At 41.0% G+C, this 20,212-nt stretch overlaps 1 protein-coding gene across 1 annotated transcript; it reads right to left on the bottom strand.

The window, feature by feature from the left end:
- Positions 1 to 10,671: 10,671 nt before the first annotated feature.
- Positions 10,672 to 19,236, bottom strand: LOC142892504 (complement C1q-like protein 2). The gene is made up of 6 exons (XM_076032720.1): positions 18,410 to 19,236; positions 12,064 to 12,280; positions 11,877 to 11,960; positions 11,509 to 11,579; positions 11,291 to 11,477; positions 10,672 to 11,206 (listed from the first exon to the last, which is right to left on the bottom strand). Exons 2-6 carry the CDS (start codon positions 12,122 to 12,124, stop codon positions 10,923 to 10,925), a joined length of 687 nt encoding a protein of 228 aa, XP_075888835.1. The 5' UTR covers positions 12,125 to 12,280; positions 18,410 to 19,236; the 3' UTR covers positions 10,672 to 10,922.
- Positions 19,237 to 20,212: the final 976 nt, after the last annotated feature.

Raw genomic sequence — 20,212 nt, 5'->3', positions numbered from 1 at the left:
ACTATGGAATTATAAAGATATAAAACAATTATTTCCACCTGGTTAATAATATGCATTATTTGTCTTGGACTCCTTAATTTACATTTTCTAATATTAAGTCGAAGTCCAATATTGCAGCAGGTGCTAGCGGACTGAGTGGCAACATATAGGACTAACCTGGACTAGGAGTTGTTGTAAGTGGACTGCAATTTTGGTGAAGTGGTGTGTGAAATGCAGTTTTAATAAGTTTATAATTTATTGATGAATGGACTGAAGCGATTCCTCTAAAGGTCCCTAATAATCTGTGTCTCTGGGCTGTCAGTGAACTGCCCAGAAATGGTAGAGGGCATAGTTAACTTTGGTCTTTGTGTTGTATTATTACTGACTTTGGAGCAACTTCAGAGAAAGTTGTAAGGAGTTTTATACCATCTTCCCAACCCCACCTTATATTGTGCTCCCTCCTTGTTTTCAGAACAACAGACGACAGGAAAACTTAAACAGCTGTGGCCACCACCTTCGGCAAGGGAACACAAGAAATTAGAGACATCACAGGTGATACATTTCAAAATTGCTGTTAGTGGAAGTGAATTTAGATTACATATAAACTGTATGGTTGTATTTAATTTACATGAATAACACTAGATAGATAGATAGATAGATAGATAGATAGATAGATACCTGCTCATTTACCTCTGTTTTTAACCACAGAACCCAAAACTATGCAAAGGAGGAGATGACGAGGCTCCTTTGTGGCAATGCTTGGAGTCTGACCTTGTCAATCAGCCATCTGAGGACCCCCAGTAAAAATTAAAACCCTTCACTTTGTTTTCTTTTTCAAAACAATTGTCATTACAACTTAACTTAAAAAGCACCTTGTGGCAGTTGTTACTGAATTTATCATTTAAAATATAACACTATCAACCTGTCAAGCTGTCTCCAGGTTGAAGGGTGTCTTTTCCAGACTGCATCATCCAGCTGCTACAACAAATTCAATAGGAGGATTTAGATCAGGGGCTGTAAATGATTGCATGTGCATGTCAATATTATTATTATTATTATTATTATTATTATTATTATTATTATTATTATTATAAAAATGAAATTCTTTTTGTCACTCCTAAATTCTTTAAATACTTAAATAATGCTTTAGATATGTATATATGTGTGTATATATATATATATATGTATATATATACATATATATATATATATATATATATATATATACATATATATATATATATATATATACATATATATATATACATATATATACATATATATATATATATACATATATATATATATACATATATATATATATATATATACATATATATACATATATATATATATATATATATATATATATATACATATATATATATATATATATATATATATATATATACATATATATATATATATATATATATATATATATATATATATATATATATATATATATATATATATATATATATATATATACACACACACATAGCCTTTTTCCAATATTATTTGATATCACATATTTGTAATATATTGTTTATTTAATGCTGTATGTCCTAGTTTCAATCTTGTTATAATTATCGATTGTTCCCTTTCATTTGATTATGTTTTTGTATTTAATGTTTACTTTTAATTTTCAAACCCGGATGTTGATGTTCGCTAGGCGGCAACAGTAAGAAGAAACATAGTGCTGAAGAGAGCAGAGCGGTGAAAGGTCTAGAGATTTTTTGTTCGGTACTAACTTTGTGTTTGTTGTTTACAATAGCGAGTGGTGTGGAACATCATTAATTTGCATTATAATTTAGGGAGCCCCTCTGGTGACATGGATTGGGGGGGGGGGGATGCATTACCATATCGTGCCCACGGGATAATGAACGCGTGGCCACGAGATATTTATTCTTGTGGCCACGAGATAATGATTGTTGTCATTCCCACCCTAGCCTACTCTTCAATATAAAAACTGGGTATAATTCCCTTTATTCGCGAGTGATAATCAGCATCACTCCAAAACTGAAAGCTGCATGTAGACAACCACTCCGCTACCGGCACAGATTATCCCTCTCGTGGGCACTATATAGTACTGCGTGGCCACACTGTTATTTATTTATTTATTTTCATTCATGTCACCACGGGGCCTCCGTACTCGCACTCTGCTACTGCGTATGCCATAGTTATCCTGCCATGGCCTACTGTACTGTATATACAGTAGTATGGAGCCCCCCTGGTGACATGGATGAAAAATAACACCTGAGCACCTGATTTACGTGCTAATGCTACTTTGCGCAGCAGAAGTTTCTGTTTTGTTTACAACAAGAGCTTGAATAAAATACAAACAATCTTGTAAGTTAAGTGTTACAGTATGAATTCTAATAATACGTTCGTATTGAGTGACGTATTTTAAACGAACTATAGGTTTTAAACTTATTTCGATGTATTTTGTGTTTGGAAGTAATAGTAGCCTAATTGAGTTTATTGCGTTTTAAATAGGAATTTGCTGTCTGTTATGACAAGTATTCATTGAAACGTTTTTTTTTTTCTTTCTTTCTTTCTTTTGTTAGTTTTCACGGTGCTCCATCAACATGTTCAAAATGAAATAAATGCACCTTGTTGACATCAGTTTGAAGCGTGGACTTACTGATCGACCAGCGGTACTTACGAGGGCCACTTCAGAATAGGCCCACACGGTTTCGTCTGCATGTAATTATTTTACTTCCCAGAAGATGGCAGCACAGTCCTACTAACGACAACAAAATGCTTTGAAAGTTAGAAAAGTGACCGTTCAACACGTGATTCTTGAAAGGATTCAGTTCCATGAAATAATCTCATTGGGAGGAAAAAGCAAAGGCACGGGATATTATAAACGTCTTTACCAGCAGTATATCAACTTCATCTGCAATGAAGACCATTATTGCATGGGAGTAAAAGTCGTTTAAGAGCACATTTGCTTTAAAAAAAAAAAAAAAAAAAAAAAAAGATAAACACTGTAAACACAAATGGCTCCTAGAACAGCTCTGACCCTGACCTTGGAACAAAAAAAATAGTGCGCAAAGAACAAAAAAAGGAGGAAAAAAATGAAGTAAACAAGTTTGCCAGTGAAATTTTTGCACCATGTTTGAGGTAACTAAATGCTGAATAAATACTGAAATGCTGACTTTTGTTGTAATTCCTGGTCACATAAAATAGCAGTTGCACAGGATTGCAGATAAATGATGTGAAACGTGTACACCAGTGACTGCGTTTTAATTACGTAATGCAGCAAACTCAAACTTTCAGGGTTTTCCAGTGGGATCGGCTGCTTCTATTGAGCGCACATGACACGTGGTAATGAAGTACTGCAATAGGAAGACCCTTCCAGAATATTAATGTGCTGCTAGTACAGTACTGACTGTTTTCTGAACAAGTCAAAGACTTATGTTCCAATATGGCCAAGAACATACCTGTCTCTGTATTGGCAAGATATTTGTGATGCAGCACAAGTCATGAATGCAGGAGCCAAGTTGCCTGAGTCTGTTCATGACTCCCGCCTGCGTCACAAGTCGACCCTGAGCATGTTGAAGCATGTTTGAATTTTGTGAGGGTTTTTTTTATGCTGCTTCCAAGATCACTTTTCACTTGTGGGGTTGTAAAATAAAATTACAGTTATTGTATTCACCTAAGTAGTTAGTTTGTAGTAATTGTAAACATTGTATGGAAGCAAATAAACCTTGTTTAAACTAACAGATTTACTTAATGTTTTGTTTCTTTGTTTGTTTTTTATTGGGAGGGAGGGGGTTCCAGCACAAGGGGTACAACTCTGGTTCAACTCTGGTCGCCTGTATGCGTTGTAGGCCTTCGTAGTGGATGTAGTTTCATTGAAACTGAAGAATGGAGATGTGAGTGATGTTATTCACTTACTTACTGTAATGCATGCTTCAATTATTGAGATAAAATAGTTTTTTTTTTTGTTGTGATCGCAAAATAAATAAAAAAAAGTTTTATTCAATAAACTCAGACTCAAAACAGTGCAGCCTGGTCCTTATCTGTTCACTAGCAGGCATGAAGGCATGAAGAGTATATATTACGATCCAGTAAGAGCTGGTTCCTATGCAGGAGTAGAAGGACTTCAAAAAACTGTAGAAGAGCAGACTGGTTTACAGACTGGCAACGATCAAGTGCCGGTGGCCGGGTCAGGATGCATACACCTTCACAAAACAGCAAGAAAAACCGAGACAAATCTTGCTAGAAATCTTGTGTTTGCACCGCATCCTCTGTATCAATTTCAAGCCAATCTCTGCAATCATAAGGAATTTAAGGAATTTAAACTGATCATTGTCTTTCTGTCTAAAGACAATGATGTATAATTCAGAAATTGTTTTTAAAAATACACCCCAGCCCCGAGGTACAGTCCGTGTATGAAAACGTCTTCATTAAATCGAAAATATGAGAGCCTTGAATAGTCTTGTCCTGGAAAATGATCTCGCTTGAATGATTCCATTGAATTACAGAGCTTTTGCAAAATTTAGGCCGCATTTTTACGATTGCGCGGTCCTATATTGTCTAAAATCTCTTCTTCGATATGGTCCGAAGGTTCTTCAGGTTCAACCCTCAAATAACCGTCAGCTTCTTCACGCTTTTTTTTTCAGAGACCGGGGTAGGGACTTTCAAAAGTATTTCCCGATCACGGCTTTCCTCCTTTCTGAGTAAGGCGAGATATTTTTCAAGTTGATCATTATATTGTAGCGATTTGCTGTATCCAAGGCCTGGTTGTTTTAATAGATGTTCCATTTGTGCTTCGAGAACATGTTGAGCTTTGTCACTGATGTTTTCAGCGGCTGTCTTCTTTGGTGTTAAAGTCTCCAGTTTCTCCAGTTGTTGCAGAGAAATCAGGTACATTTTATTAAACGACGCCACGACAAGCTCTATAGCTTCTATGTCTATCTTCTACCGGCAATCAAACTGCTTATGAAAGTGATTGCGGCCCCTAATGTAGGGAGGAGGAAACCCCTGGACTGCATCATCACCTTACGTTTATGTTTTACACCCGCTTTGTGGTTAGCGAAAAGTTTGATAAACCTTTTCTGGTTATTCAATTTAGCATTCATTCAAAGCAATCTTGCAGAGTGTCAGGATAAGGTCCCTCGACGCGTGTGTGACAGGTACCAGGATGCGGCTCCCGTGGACAGCTGTATGTAGCTGAAATGACCAAGGGAAACGGATGACACGGGAGACGTGGCCTTTCATTCGCTGGGTCATACAGCTATCTTTAATAAATATCTACCGTGCTATTTATTTGCAATGTCCATTTTTATAGTTGACCAACAGCAACTGCATTTTCTGATTGTCTCTTATATTCAGAAATTGACACGTAATCTCACCATCATTACCAAATTCTGTTCAAACACACATCCAATAACAGCTCTCTTTGAAAATAGCATTTTGATACTAATCTGCACTTTAAATGTACTTGACTTGAATACTTTTTTAGTATTTAATGGACTTCTGCTTCATGTAAATAGACACAACCCTTTTTTTTTCCTTTTTTTAACTTTTAACAATCATGGAGTCATATCACAATGGCATTTTACTATCGTGGAGCACATTTTTAAATGAAAACTACTTTACATTCAAATAAATGGAGACATGCTAACATGTCAATGTAGCATGTCCACGCTGTCTACTTTCGACGAGTATGCGGTCTCTTAAGCGCAGAACCAAGCACTCTACCGTTCACTCCAGCTAACAGTGTTTGAACCAAGACTGCTTCGGAAACATCTAACATCTTCTTGAACAAATTTCACTTCATTCTGGTATTATATTGTACCTGAAGTGACGAAGGGAAAAGGATGAGCGTGACCAGCTTGGAACGCCAGGTAACCCACAGTCTCACAGTGCCTCCTCCTGGCTGAAGAGCCGCTACTACACGAACAGCTGTGACAACGTTCTAAAATCTTTTAGAACAAAATAAAGTTATAAAATAAATAAATAATTCAAACAAAAAAACAACCAAAGGTGCATATCCAAATACAAATACACTCACAAATGCGTTACACATTGGTGGGCATTACACATGGCATAAAAAGCTTTGTCTGTCCTTTGGTTTGAGAGCCAGCGATGCCTTTAGAACAGGACGGTTTCTTTTAACCCGTGTTGACATTTCGTTTTGATCAAATCACTTTTTATAAACTACTGGCCACTTGTGTGCCAGTATTCCGCTTCTCAACCGGAGATGATCTGCACACTCTTGTGGTCGTAAGTCTACAATTTACTATGAATACGGATCTTTGGTCGCGTCATTATAACGCTAGGTAAAATATTCTCTCCGTCCTTGGAATATTTGCTGCGTTAAAATTAATGCAATTTATCATGCGGGGATTTGAAGAGGACAATATAATTTGTGTTTAAACTACGGTGATGGCGGTACATTGTAAGTGCTTTCATTAACTCGTCATTGGATCGATCGATTGGATCCAATATCCATGCAATCATCGACAACTAAAAGATTGCGTTGGTTTGATGGAAAGATACTTTCATCCGTCAAAGACTCGGGAATTCCTTCAATGAATCGAAGGCTCACACTTTCCGCCAATTCATCGTACATAGGTTGATATGATGAGTAACACCAGATGATTCGATCAAGCAATCTAGACGAAGTATGCTCCATGTTTTGTATCACCTGTTTTACAAATATAGACTGTCCACTCCCGCTAGCCCCTAAAAGGAGCGCTGTCAACGGTAATTGAAAGCGTGGGTCAAAATGCACTTCCATGCTCCCCGTCTCGTGTTTGTGCAGTATTGGCTTCGGCTCGCTGTGAACACTGTGAGGCATAGACCGAGCAGAATGACTACCTTCTTTCGGCTCTGGGTAACACATGACACAAAACAGATGTGAAGGGATAGATTTATTGTTACAGCATATATGTGATTATTTCCCACACGTAAATAATTACATTACGAATACATACAGAATTCAAAGACAACCGCAAAGTTGATCACCCTACAATTGTTGGTGAGCTCGAAGGTTTTCATGTTGCGCGTAATTGTATTATGTTGCGTGGGAATTTCACGACGGACGTCAGGATCTTCGAGATAACCCTCTACCAGGTCTGCGAGAGTGTCCAAGTTTATTTTTTTTGCAGTTTTCATAATTCTGCGTTATCCCTTTAGCACGGAGCGTCACCTTCCCGTGATGTATAAGATACGCGTAAGATTTTGGACCCGCGGCTGTCCAGTAACAGATATAATCATTGGGGTCTAATTCTGATGTCAAATCTCCCAGAAAATTCCTGAGTGAGGGGTTGTATCGATCGTGCGGGTTAGAAGTGTAAACCACTGACTCGGTATCACAGTACAGAACGCGTTCTTGGAGCAAATCTAATTGCTTGTAGAGTTCAAGTTGTGCATAAGATGTTGTGAAGGCCGCTAGAAGACATGTGTCTGACCGGTGGGTAAGACGCAGCTAGAGGCGTTGCAGTTTGATGAAGTGAAACTGCAACACATCATACTTGCTCGAAAAGAGAAATTCAAAAAAGCGTTCTGGCGCGCTCACCAGAGTGGTGGTGAGCTGCTTACTCCTCTGCGCTAGTTTCCCCCACAACGAGTTTAGCAACAGCTGCGGAATCTGTCTTTTTGCTGGGTTGCAGACTATTTTATCAGGATCGAGTTCAATAGCCTGCTTCTCTTTGTAATCTGTGATGTAGGCCTGTTCACTAGCCTGGTCTTCAACTCCGGGAGGATAGCCTGACGCCTCCTGCATCTGTTTCAGGAACGTATAGACATGCGATTTAAACAGCTCATCTGATTTCTCTTCAAAGTGCCACACTTCATAAATTTCAGCTAGCACGTATCCTTTTTTCAACGCTTCAGTTAGCGTGACTGTAACCCACACCCCTTTGAGGGCCCTCTCCTCATCGTCATGTGTGCATGCAGTAGTCTGATTGTTCATGGACGCGCATGTGCGACACAGTGTGAAAATCAGTTTCCCACTGACACTTTTTAAAGGAAGCACAGGGGAAAATAGTTCACGGGGAGGGTACGTTTTTGCATGTATCAATTCAAAGTAATTTTCAACGTCGCCAAAATCCTTTCTAATTATTTTCGGGTGCCCTAGGGGGTAGTGAAAATGTGCGTTCACAAAAGGATACAAGGAGGTGAAATCGACGTAATCTATATGTTCACTGGGGTTGGTCACATGACCCAGACGAATAGCTGCCGTACGAGCTCCATACAATGCCTCCCAAGGATCTAGCTCCAAGAAAGCTTTGACGACTGGGTTCGTTTTTTTCAAAAACGTCCAATCGCGCTCCCACAAAAGAACAACAGAATGCACCTTGTGATCAGTTTGTATAAACGCTCTATTCTTTTCAGAGTGTCAGAGTACAGTTCGATAAAACAGCACTGAGACAGGAGAGATTGATCATGCGGATTGTAACATTGCGGGCAACCGTGGAAATAACAACCCAAGAATTCAAAGACGACTTTCGTACCGTCTAACTCAGCGCATCCATCAACCCAATAACGACCGAATTTAACCTCCCCACCGTTTAAAGCATGTCTTATGGAAATCTTACGTGAGAAGGCTTCATACTGCGACCATTGTATCGAAGCATGTGAGAAAGCCTTGTTCTCTGTTTTGTAATTGTTTGGACAGGGAATTGCAATTGTATGGGGTTTTAAGAAATTGCTTTGAAAAACAGACACTTTCACATTAAGCTACTAATTCGGCGTCGTAGTGAAATTCCTCATCCTTCACACTGTGATACCAGTTGAACAAATCTTCTCTTTGTTTAGCGCTCATCTCGTCAGCTCCATACATCGCAGGGTGAGGATATTGCCCTTTATACCAATTTTTCGAAAAATCTGTAAACTTGCGCGGAAAGTAACCTTTTTTAAGTTGGGTTTTGCACCCCAACGCCTCAGGGAATGCTCTGAGTGGGATAGGAATGAATGAGAATGAATTGATAAATTTCAGTTGAAAGTTATTATCAACGATCAGAATAATTTTACTCCCCTGTGCTATGACGAACGGTGACAGACCTTCCCCCACATAAGCGTTTAAAATGATATGATGATTAACGCCTTTCCCATAGTGCGAGACGAAAGTTGTATTCTTGTGTTTATTCTTACGGTAATACTTGAGGAATTTTACAGCGCAATCAGGCCCCTCTCAGACCCGTCGCTCCCCATCCAACGATAGTGCTACTACAAGGACTGGAATATGTGTCCCGCTGGATTGAGACGTCTCAAAATCAAAAAACACCAACTTCTTTCGATATATCTCTTCTACATCTTTGATTGTTTTTTGTGCATGTAACAAACATGTTTACTTTCCTCCTCCTCCTCTCCAGCAGGTGATTTGTCACTTTGTACCGCGGAGTGATCCACGCTGGTAGAGGGAACACCAGCTCCCCGTTCTAAGCTATTGCTCTGCCATGACGGTTTGAGGTTGTTTACATATGGTTTACTTTGTCACTGAGCAGACATGCTTTTTACCTTTGGAGGCTATTTAGTAATTTATTTTACATCGAGGGCATTTTTTTATGGATCTGACAATTGCTGACCGTCTTTTTGGCGTTTGGCTGGAGTTTTAATTCATGATGATGCCTGTTGTAACATATCACGTTTGAACAGTTTCTTTCAGCACAATAGGTTTTCTGAATCCCCTGCTGTTTACAGTCTGTGAAACAGACATTGCGTGATTTTGCACAAAAGTGTTTGTATCCACACTGATACCCGTTGACAGCGTTTACAGAAAAATTTCACCCCTAGAAAACGCTTCACATTTTTTATCCCATAATAATGATCATTGTGTAATAGGAGGTAGTGCGTTGTATCTTGCGCGGGTGTTACTCCTTGAAATTTGACCAGATTTTTTTTTTGTTACCTTTACCCATCGCAGAGTAAAACACAACAATTTTACAACCTAACAACTCCTCAAATCTGACAATGTCATTAAATGCAACCTTCACATCAACACTTAAACCCGACCTGATATGAATCCTGCGTCCGACACGTATGGCCTCAGACGCGGTCAAATCAGGATCTGCCAGTAATGCTAAATTTACAGAAAAACATGTCTGTGTTTGCTGTTGTTGGAGCCATTTGTTTTTTGCTTGATGTATATTAAGAGAGTCCTATGTTTGGTGAATATTATTTGTTTTGAGTGCTATTTTGTCATTTTCCCACAAGGTGGTGTATTTTCTTTGTCTCTCTTGTGTGGCAATTTAAGGAGGGCAGCTGCCAATTAGCGACAGGTGCGCATCTGTGGAAGCCAAACAATTCTGGAACCATAAATGCCCTCTCAGGTCAAGAGAGTCGTGGTTTTGTTGGGTTTATTACTTTGAAGAGCCGAAAGAGATTATATGGTTGTTTTTTTTAAACAAATAAATGCGTTGAACAATGTCATACCCCGAAGGCAACTTTACGTTTTCTTTGCATTGTTTATTTCATGGCTTGATATGACCACGCATTACGGTATAAACAGTTCACCACAAATGCCCCTCAAATGAACCAAGTGGTCATTACAGCGCTTGTTTGCCTGTTAAAAATGTTCACACTTGAAATTATTGATAGAGCCGTGAGAAAATACTACAACTGATTTTATTTGTTTATTTACTGAGTTAGCGTAATGATTCATATTTAGGCAATGTCATATAGCAACGTTGTACAGGCTGTGATAGGCCCTCCACATGGACCTTTTTATTTTTTTTTATTAATTCATTTTTTTATTTTTTTAATTTGGCCCACTCGACTTGTCCTGGGTGTCACCCTGCCTTCGCCATATGACAGCTGGGAGAGGCTCCAGCAGATCCCTGTGACCCTGAGCTCGGGAAGAAGCAGGCATGGAAAATGAATGAATGAATGAATTTGGCCCGCTGTGTATTTGACTTTGACTCCCTGATCTAAGAAAATGAAACCTCACAGGGATGATGCAATGCAAGGCTGCATTTCCCTCTTTACATTGTGAACAGAAGATGTCCACTGAAGGTTGTATGGTGGCTTCCATCGTCATACACTCTTGTGTTTACCCACAAGTTCAGATACACAACATCTCCAACCTCAAGAAGGAGAATTACACCATCACTTGCTTTCACAGCATAGGATGGCTGCTGTGCGTAGGCAATAAAAATATGGTCTCCATTTTTCACCAACACAGCACCCGAGGGATGAGAAGCATGTCCCTGTCCGAAGATATGGAAGTCAAACTGGTAGACTCCTCTCACTGGAGCAATAAAGAAGCCTGCAATGGCAGAAGAGAATAGTCAGATGAATCAGTGGTCAGGTGGAAGTCTTTCCGCTGTAACCAGTCAATCAAAGTAGGAACCTGTGTTTGGGTTGTAGGCATTTCCGATGTTTGTGACCACATGTCTGAAGACCATCGGAGTGAGAGTATTAAACGGGCCAACATTTCCAGCGCCTGACGCCAGTAGAGAGGCTGAGAAAGCCACCTGTTTGACTGAGACACACAGTTCTATTGAGAAAAGATAAACCATGCAAGCATTTCTACATTTCTACCTTCATTTTTGTTCTTACGTTCTTTGTCTTCAGTTCTTCTACGTGGATTTCTGTAACATTTGTCCTGGCTTTCAGTGAGCTCAGCTCTGCTGTTTGAGCTGAAAATGTGTAGAAAATATATGCAGTGTTTCGTAGCTTAAGGTCTCAATAATAACATCAACCTTCAGTGCAAGGACAAGGACAATGAAGTAAAAAGACTATCTAGAAAGCACAAGGTTTGTTCTTCCAAGAGTGCTAAAGGTGGAACCACATCTGAACACATTACTAAGCACATCACAATATCACATATCATATTGTTGTTGTCCCCTCTGGCCTGTGGCAATTCCATCTGCTAATAATTTTATATTTTGACAATTGCAGTATTTTTATTTTGTCTGTACACTGTAATAAAAAACCTTGCAGCTGTTGCTTCAGTTTGTCCACTTCAGTCTTTTGCTTTTCCACTTCAGTCTTTTGTGACTCCAGCTTGGCCGTTTGTCCTAAAAAAAAACAAATAACATAGATTTTCCAGAATGAAAGGAAGCCAATGACTTACTGTTTTTATGACCATCTGTACTGTTGTTCATCATTCTGTTTCCCTACCTTGGTTTTCTTTCCGGAGTTGCCTGATCTCCACCCTCCGCTCAGCCAACATGGCACTCATTTCTCTCAGCACAGTGTTGACATCCTCTTTACGTGTCTGTTGTTGGTTAGGGGTTTCTTGTAGTTCTCTGGTGTGATTAGTAAGCTCCTTCCAAAGTGGTGAGATGTCATTGTTGAGCTCTGGTTGAAGCTCTCCTGAGCAGAGAGAGGAGATGAGCTGCAAAAACAGAAAACACAATGTAGTCTTCATTGTGCATGAAGCTTGTGCAAGAGATCTATTTGTTAACATGTGCCAATGAGTATGTGTGAAATGCATTCTATTAATGCTTCTTCTGAAGTACCCAGCACATGTTCAGAACACACGAAGCAAAGTCCACTGGCTGCCAGTCACGTGTGGGACTGGGATTAACCTAACTGGTGACTCTTTGTTGACCAGACTTCTTCATCTGTTTGTACAGTGGAAGGGAGCAGTGCCACCAAGTAGTTCAACAAGATCACTGACTGTGGTGATCCAAGATTGGCCATTTATTTACGGTGAGTTAGACAGCGCTGTCTCTGGCTCCATAGCAAAGTCTGTAGAAGCTCACCCAGGCACTCTGAGACAGGTGACTCCCTTCAGCTTCTTCAACTGGATTGGTTGAAGGAGAGTTGATGACCTTCCCCAGTGGTGGTTAAAGTGGACCATTCCTTGCCTCATGAATCAATGATCCATCCAGGAAGTGTCTGCCTCTCTGTGGCCTTGTGACAACTTGCTATCTTGTCCAGGGTGGAGCCCACAATTGCCGCAGCTTCTCTTTAGGCATCTCTTGGCCCACACAGAAAATCTCAAGTCATAGAAGTGACCCAGGACATTGTTTATCGGCCTCATATAAAACATTGAGATGTGTTATATAACACATACAGTACCATGACATGATAGTAGAAAGAAAAGTAAAACTGGAACCAAACTTTATACTGCTTAAGTGTTAGAGCATTACAATAATGTATGAAGCAGGCGCACAGCCAGGAATGGGCCTGTGGAAAACTAGAAAAATAAAGAAAATTTAAAGCTGCAAGCAGCGTTGAAGGGACTGAGCCCGTGCAACACACAGTTGATTTTGATGAGTGTTCAAACAGGTGGAAATAGCTCACTTCCTGTTTGTTGAGCGTAAAAAATTAGAATGGATGAAATGTAGGTCTGGAAGAGAGGAACACATGGGTTCTCGTCCCAGGTCTCTATGACGTTCCTCTTGGCCTCTAGGTGAAACTGCGCAAATATAAATACACTGGAACAGCGAACACTAGGCTCAACGCCGCCTCGAGCCACGCTGCCACCTCGCCGGAAACCTCTTGGCCACGGTCAGATAAACCAGAAATGGATTCCGACTTCGCCAAGTCCCTAAAAATCTGAGATTCTCCTCTCGCTGAAAACAGAAATTTCGGCGGCCATTAAATCGGAAATGAAAAGCGCCCCTGCCGATGACTTTGACTTCCTTAAAAAAGAGCTGCATGCATTAAAAGCAGAGGTTAAAAATAACACCGCAACGATTTGCTCGGAGATTTACCAAATATATCGATATATCATTGTGACAGGGCAGCTTCTCTCACTTCCGGTCATTCTGGCCAATATTTATGCACCAAATTGGGACAATCCAGCTTTTTTTTCAAATCTTTTTTCTAGACTACCAAATGTGGCATGATATAAATTGTGTGCTTTCGCCTTCTTTAGATCGCAGTTCCTCCAAAAAGATTTCCTTGTCTAAATCAGCACATACTATCCAGCTCTTTCTTAAATCGTATGGTATAGTGGATGTGTGGCGATTTCATAATCCTACTTCGAGAGTATACTCCTTTTTCTCCCCAGTCCACAAGAGCTATTCTCGTATAGATGCTTTTTTCCTGGATAAAATACTTCTCTCTTCTGTAAACAAATGTGAATATGAAGCCATAGTTATCTCAGATCATGGTCCCTTAACTATGAAAATTCGACACACAAAATACCTATTGCACTTGGAGGCTTGATCCTGTTCTCCTATCGGAGGAGTTGTTTACTAACTTCATTTCATCAGAAATAAAGTTATTTCTCAATATTAACCAAACGGCAGGAATGTCCTGTTCAACTATATGCAATCTCTAAAAGTGTATCTTCGTGGCCAGATCATTTCTTATTGTGGGAACAAAAGGAAAACAAATACGGCTCGTCTAAAAGAGCTAACGGATCAGATCCTGGAATTAGATAGGTTAAACAGCCATCAACCATCTGCAGACACAATAAAAAAAGCGACTGTCTTTGCAGACTGAATTTGATATCTTATCAACAAGACAGGCTTAATATCTCCTTTCCAAGTCTTGACATGGGTGCTATGAACATGGGGAAAAAATCGGATGAATTCTAGCCCATCAGTTACGACAAAAAACTGCCAATCAGACTATACCTGCAATCAATGACGAACAAGGTCGGATGAGTACAGATAGTCTAAAAATGAACTCCTGTTTTCAAAATTTCTATCAATCATTATATACATCAAAACTTTCAACAACACCCTCTGCAATAGAGGATTTCTTAAAATCAATACATGCTCCAACTTGACCCAAATTTAGCTGACGCGTTAGAGATGAATTTCTCAGCCCTGGAGATAATATCTGCCATCAGATTTATGCAAAGTGGCAAGTCCTCAGGGCCAGATGGCTATCCGACAGATTTTTTCAAAAAATTCTCAGACCAACTTGTTCCTTTGCTACTGTCGGTTTTTGAAGAATCACTCTCATTGAATACCTTACCTCCAACTATGCGTCAGGCAATTATTTCTGTAATTCTCAAGAAAGGGAGGAACCCCCTGTCATGTAATTCATTTCGCCCAATTTCTCTCCTTAACACTGATGCAAAAATCCTTGCCAAAGTTCTGGCACGTTGACTGGAGACTGTTCTTCTTTCCATCATATCACCTAATCAAACAGGCTTTGTAAAGAATCGCTACTCCTTCTTCAATATTAGACGCCTCTTCAATATCCTTCATAGCCCCTCCCCACCAGGAAGGAGTACCTGAGGTAGTCCTCTCGCTTGATGCTGAAAAGGCGTTCGACCGGGTGGAGTGGAGTTATCTTTTCAGCACATTGGAAAAGTTTGGATTTGGCCATTCATTCATATTGTGGATCAGATTATTATACACATCTCCATTAGCTGCTGTTCGTACCAATAATGATTAATCCTCTTTCTTCGAGCTTCAACGTGGCACAAGACAGGGATGTCCCTTGTCACCACTCCTTTTCATAATTGCAATGGAACCTCTAGCTCTTGCTATGAGGCAAAGAACTGACATCAAAGGAATCCAACGATCAGGGGAAGGGCATAAAGTCTCACTTTATGCAGATGATATGCTACTATATATATCATACCCCCTTTCAAGCCTTCCTAAACTAACAGTCTTGTTAACAGAATTTGGTAAACTGGTTACAGGGTAAATATTCAGAAAAGTGAGCTAATGCCCGTAGGCACTAGCAATAATGATACGTCGCTAAAATCACTTCCCTTTAAAATTTGCCCCAAAAAATTCAAATACCTCGGCATATAGATCACAGACAAACATAAAGATCTGTATGCTGCTAACTATCAGCCACTATTATCGAGTTTGAATCGTGATTTTGAAAGATGGAATTCTCTGCATTTCTCTTTGGGTGGAAGAATTAAGATAGTAAAGATGAATGTACTGCCTAAGTTTTTATATATCTTTCAATGCCTTCCGGTTTTCTTAACTAAATCATTTTTTACCAAATTAAATAATCAGATATCAAGTTTCATTTGGAGCAAAAAAATACCCCGGATTAAGAGAAGTGCACTCCAAAGACCTCGCTCAATGGGAGGGTTGGCACTCCCTAATTGTTTGTATTATCATTGGGCTGTTAATATTAGAGTAATGCTGTACTGGATGGGAAATGATGATGACAACACTGACGCTGAATGGCTAAATCTTGGGAGGGCATCTGTAATTTTTACTTCCTTAAAAGCTCTACTATGTTCTAAGTTGCCATTCACACAGCCCATTTCTAACCTTACTTCTAACCCCATTGTTTTGCACTCAATCAAAATATGGAACCATTTTAGAAGATCCTTCTCGCTGACAGATTTATCTCACGCGACACCAATTGCAAAAAAACACATGTTTACGCCGTCTATAATAGATGAGGTCTTTGCTGGCTGGTCCAGAAGAGGTATGGTCTCACTGTCTGATCTGTATATTGATGGCACTTGTGCCTCCTTTGAACAATTAGTACAAAAATATCATATTCCCAAAACACATTTATACAGATACTTACAACTTCGGAATTTAGTATTTTCAAACTTTAAATGTTTTCCCTTGTGTCCACCAACCAGTATATTAGTCTCAATTTTTGATTGTAAACTAATTAGAAAACGAACTATTGGGACATTATACGAAACACTGTACTGTCATAACTTGATTCCTTTGGACCTCCTCAAGAATAAATGGCAGACAGATTTAAATGAACCAATCACAGACAGCATTTGGGGGAAAATAATACAGGGAATCTTTTCATCTTCCATTTGTCTTCGACATACTGTCATTCAGTTTAAGATTGTACACCAACTGCACTGGTCTAAAGTTAGACTTGCCAAGATCAAACCTGATTTAGATCCCACTTGTGATCGATGCCGACGAGACCCAGCCACTCTCTTACATATGTTTTGGACGTGTGAAATGCTTTGGACCTTCTGGCAATCCATTTTCAGTACCTTTTCTAAGATTTTCGGAAAGGAAATAATGCCATCTCCATTGATTGCACTCTTTGGTGTAGCTCAAACAGACTCCAAACTGGGAACAAAATAAAATACTGTACTGGCTTTCTGTTCTCTATTAGCTAGGAGATTGATATTATTAAAATGGTAAGACCCAACACCTCCAACACACAGTCACTGGATTAGGGAAGTCATGTATCATATCAAATTGGACAAGATCAGATAGACAATTAGGGGATCAACTAGAAAATTTTACAATATTTGGCAGCCTTTTTTTACTATTTGTTGAGGATATGGAGGCAGATAACATTGTATTGTAATCCTCAGCTGTATCCTGTTTGGTATAGGGTGGGGGTGGGGGGGGGGGGATGGAAGAAACTTACTGTTCTGTTTATATTTCTGTTTTCTGTTTCACTGAATTCGTGTTAAACTGTGAACTGTAAATGATAAAACCAAAATAAAAAGACCTTAATCAAAAATAAGGTTTCACAAATAAATTTATTTCATGAAGGTTTTGGTTGGGTCTTACTACATTTTCAAGACCATAGCACTTATGGCTTTGGAGCCTTATGTAGAGCCAATAAATAATTGAAAAACAATGGGTCTTTCACCCTTGTGCAAGACTTGGCTCAAAGCATGTCAAGCCCCGCCTCTCATCAGGCTCAGCCCCAATAAACGTCACACAAATATTAAGGGCAAAGAACACACGTTTCTGGATGTGATTTATCGCTGTACAAATAAAAGTTGATTGATTGAACACACGGACAATAACGACAATAATATAAAAACAAACGCTGAGGACCCAACAAAGGCGGAGCTTGGAGCCGCGTCGCAACAAAGACAACTAATAGCTCCAGCATTGATCCACCACTGCACTGACTGGCACGTTGTCATTGCAGCAGTCATGATCATACATTCCCTCAGTACCAACACGCTACAATTATTAACACTCCCCAATCTGCTTCACAACAAACTATGAAAGGCAGCTCAATGAACTGTGAACTGTGATGATTGCTTTTTATTTGCAACCAGCCCTCTGTGATGTCACTGAGGTGCCCTGACTGTAGATGTTGGCTGTGTTGACCTCTCGTCTTATCCTGCATCGTTGTGTTGCCTTGTCTTGTGTGGTCTGATTGTGTTTCTGCAGGTGACTGGAAAATCAAAGTACTCTGACTCTGAAAACTAGGAAGGACTCCTTCACCAACTTGCTAAATGTCGCCTTCAGAGGCACTCAGCAAGTTGGCGGTTTTTTATTTTTATTTTTAATTCTTTTTTTTAATGTTGTAGGCTATGGTGAAGCCAGTGTGCACTGTTTGAATTGGAGACAGAGGGGCTGCTGTTGTTTTGACCTTAGCAAAATATTAAACCCCAAATATCGTCACATCCCAGTTGGCCAACTAGATGTGAGAATGATCATGAGTTTGTTTAAAAGGTGTGTGTGTGTTTCTGATGTGGTGACGGTTCAAGTCAAGCTAGGAGAGCAGCAGGGTAGCAAAATACTGTTGTCTTTATTTAAATTATGTCCCTGGTTGAAGAGGTCTGGAGACACGACCTGTAAACCACACACAGACACACACACACTAATATTCTACAGCGCTGTGCTCCGCTTGTAACATGGTGTGACGGGTTGGAGCCCACCAGCCAGGTGAGGGTCCACACAGCTTACTGGCTGAGTGGAGTCTAGAGGTTTCAGTAGGGGGCGCAATGCAACAGCCAAGGCTTCTGGACTACAACTGGCTGAGCCGTCAGGTGAACACGCTGCAGGGCATGATGGGAAGGGCGGGGCTACTCAGCAGTCTGGAGGTAGAATGGACCAATGGGCTGACGGAAGGCACATCAGAGGCAGGAAGTCACTGATTCAGAGCGTTTGTGCGACACCTGGAGGAGACACACAAGCGTGCCGCCGTCATGACCCACAACCAGGCAGCGCTGCTGTGGGATTAAAGGGACCTTCTGGAGCAGGTGGACCTGGAACCTCAGCAGTGTGAAGAAGCGTCCAACAGTACCCCCTGCAGGCGGTTTGGGGAACAGTTCCTCTGACAGTTTCCTCGTCGTCCTCCTCCCTGCAGGCTGCTGTAGGGCCTCAGCACGGGGCCTCCACCAATGGCATGCCTCTGATCCCCTTCCCGGACACGCCCACTCACGGCTCCTCCCAGCCAATGTGATTCATCCAATGAGCCCCAAGATGCCTTTAAGTGTAGCCAAGGCCAAGAGGATGTTCCAGGACTCCTCGTCAAGCCCCTCCCCCCACCACCAGCTGCAGTTACGTAGGTGTTCCTGTAGTGGGCCCACCACGGGTCTGCTGGGGGTCTCAGAGCGGAGCGGAGCCGATGACGACCGGTGCGTCAACTTCCTGTCCAGCAGAAGAGACTCTAGTCGGTGTATTCAGCCACGATGGACAGCAGCACTGTGATGTCATTAGGTTTTCCTCTTGCGCAAACACACACACAGTTCCACCCTCACCACACTGCTCAAGACAGGAAGTACTGGGTCATGTGAGCTCAGGCCCTCCTACCTCCGACGTTGAGGCCGTTGTCGCAGGCGAACTGGGCAAAGGGCGACATGTAGTTGGGGTCATAGGCCAGGACGTGGGCCTGCTGGGCGATGCAGCGTGCCTTCTTCTGGATGCTCTCGTAGTTGGAGTTCTGCTGTTTGGAAAGGAGCCGTCAGAACCTCCAGATTAAGCTCCGGCCGACGCACCTGTCCGGCCGCGGCGCCCCCTACCTTCAGCTTCTTCAGCTCCTGCATGAACATGTGGTCCGGCATGTTGTCGAAGAGGCCGTTGGTGGCGGTGAGGATGATGTCACCCAGCTGGACGTCGAAGGAGGAGCTGTCGGCCGCGTCAGGGCTGCAGGCTGAAGGGAGGAATAGACGTCAGTGGGAGTACGGACCTCCAGTTCACAACAAAAATGTCTGCCGCGTGTCTATGTGTCTGTCATTAAAGTCAGCGTGCGTGTTCCCACCACCAGGGGACAGCGCGGGCGCGTTTCAGAGGCTGAAACCAACAGAGCCTCTTTGGAAAACTACACCGCTGCTCTACCTTCCACATGTGGGGACGGCGTCAATGGCAGCAGGTAGAATCAGCAGGAGGTCAGTGATTGGATGCTGGAGGTCAGTGAGGTCGGTGATTGGATGCTGGAAGGTCAGTGATTGGATGCTGGAGGTCAGTGCTGGATTTTACTCTGAAACGTCACTCCAGATACAAAATGTATCCACACCAGCAGTCAACAGTTTGGACTGACTGAATTCACTGTCTTCCTTCATCCTCATGACTGCTGACACTGCAGCTTCTCACTGAAGGCATCAAAACAACCTATGAACCCACATGGAATTATGGAGGAAACAATAAAAGTGACAAATATCTCAGACACGTTTTATATTGAAATTCTTCAAAATCGCCTCCTTTCATGAAAAGCA

This window comes from Nelusetta ayraudi, unplaced genomic scaffold (genome assembly GCF_046127955.1).
Source record: "Nelusetta ayraudi isolate G7.1 ecotype Tasmania unplaced genomic scaffold, CSIRO-AGI_Nayr_v1 ptg000034l, whole genome shotgun sequence".
Classification (NCBI taxonomy): domain Eukaryota; kingdom Metazoa; phylum Chordata; class Actinopteri; order Tetraodontiformes; family Monacanthidae; genus Nelusetta; species Nelusetta ayraudi.
The sequence above is the reverse complement of the archived record's forward strand: the minus strand, read 5'-3'. Positions and strand labels throughout refer to the sequence as shown.

Bases quoted from the DNA above. Each gene is read 5' to 3' on its own strand.
- LOC142892504 (XM_076032720.1), bottom strand. From the start codon at position 12,124: ATGAGTGCCATGTTGGCTGAGCGGAGGGTGGAGATCAGGCAACTCCGG. The intron at 11,478-11,508 runs ACAAAGAACGTA...AAATGAAGGTAG, and splicing joins TCCACGTAGAAGAACTGAAG to AAATGTAGAAATGCTTGCAT. The intron at 11,207-11,290 runs GTTCCTACTTTG...CTGCCATTGCAG, and splicing joins TGCCTACAACCCAAACACAG to GCTTCTTTATTGCTCCAGTG.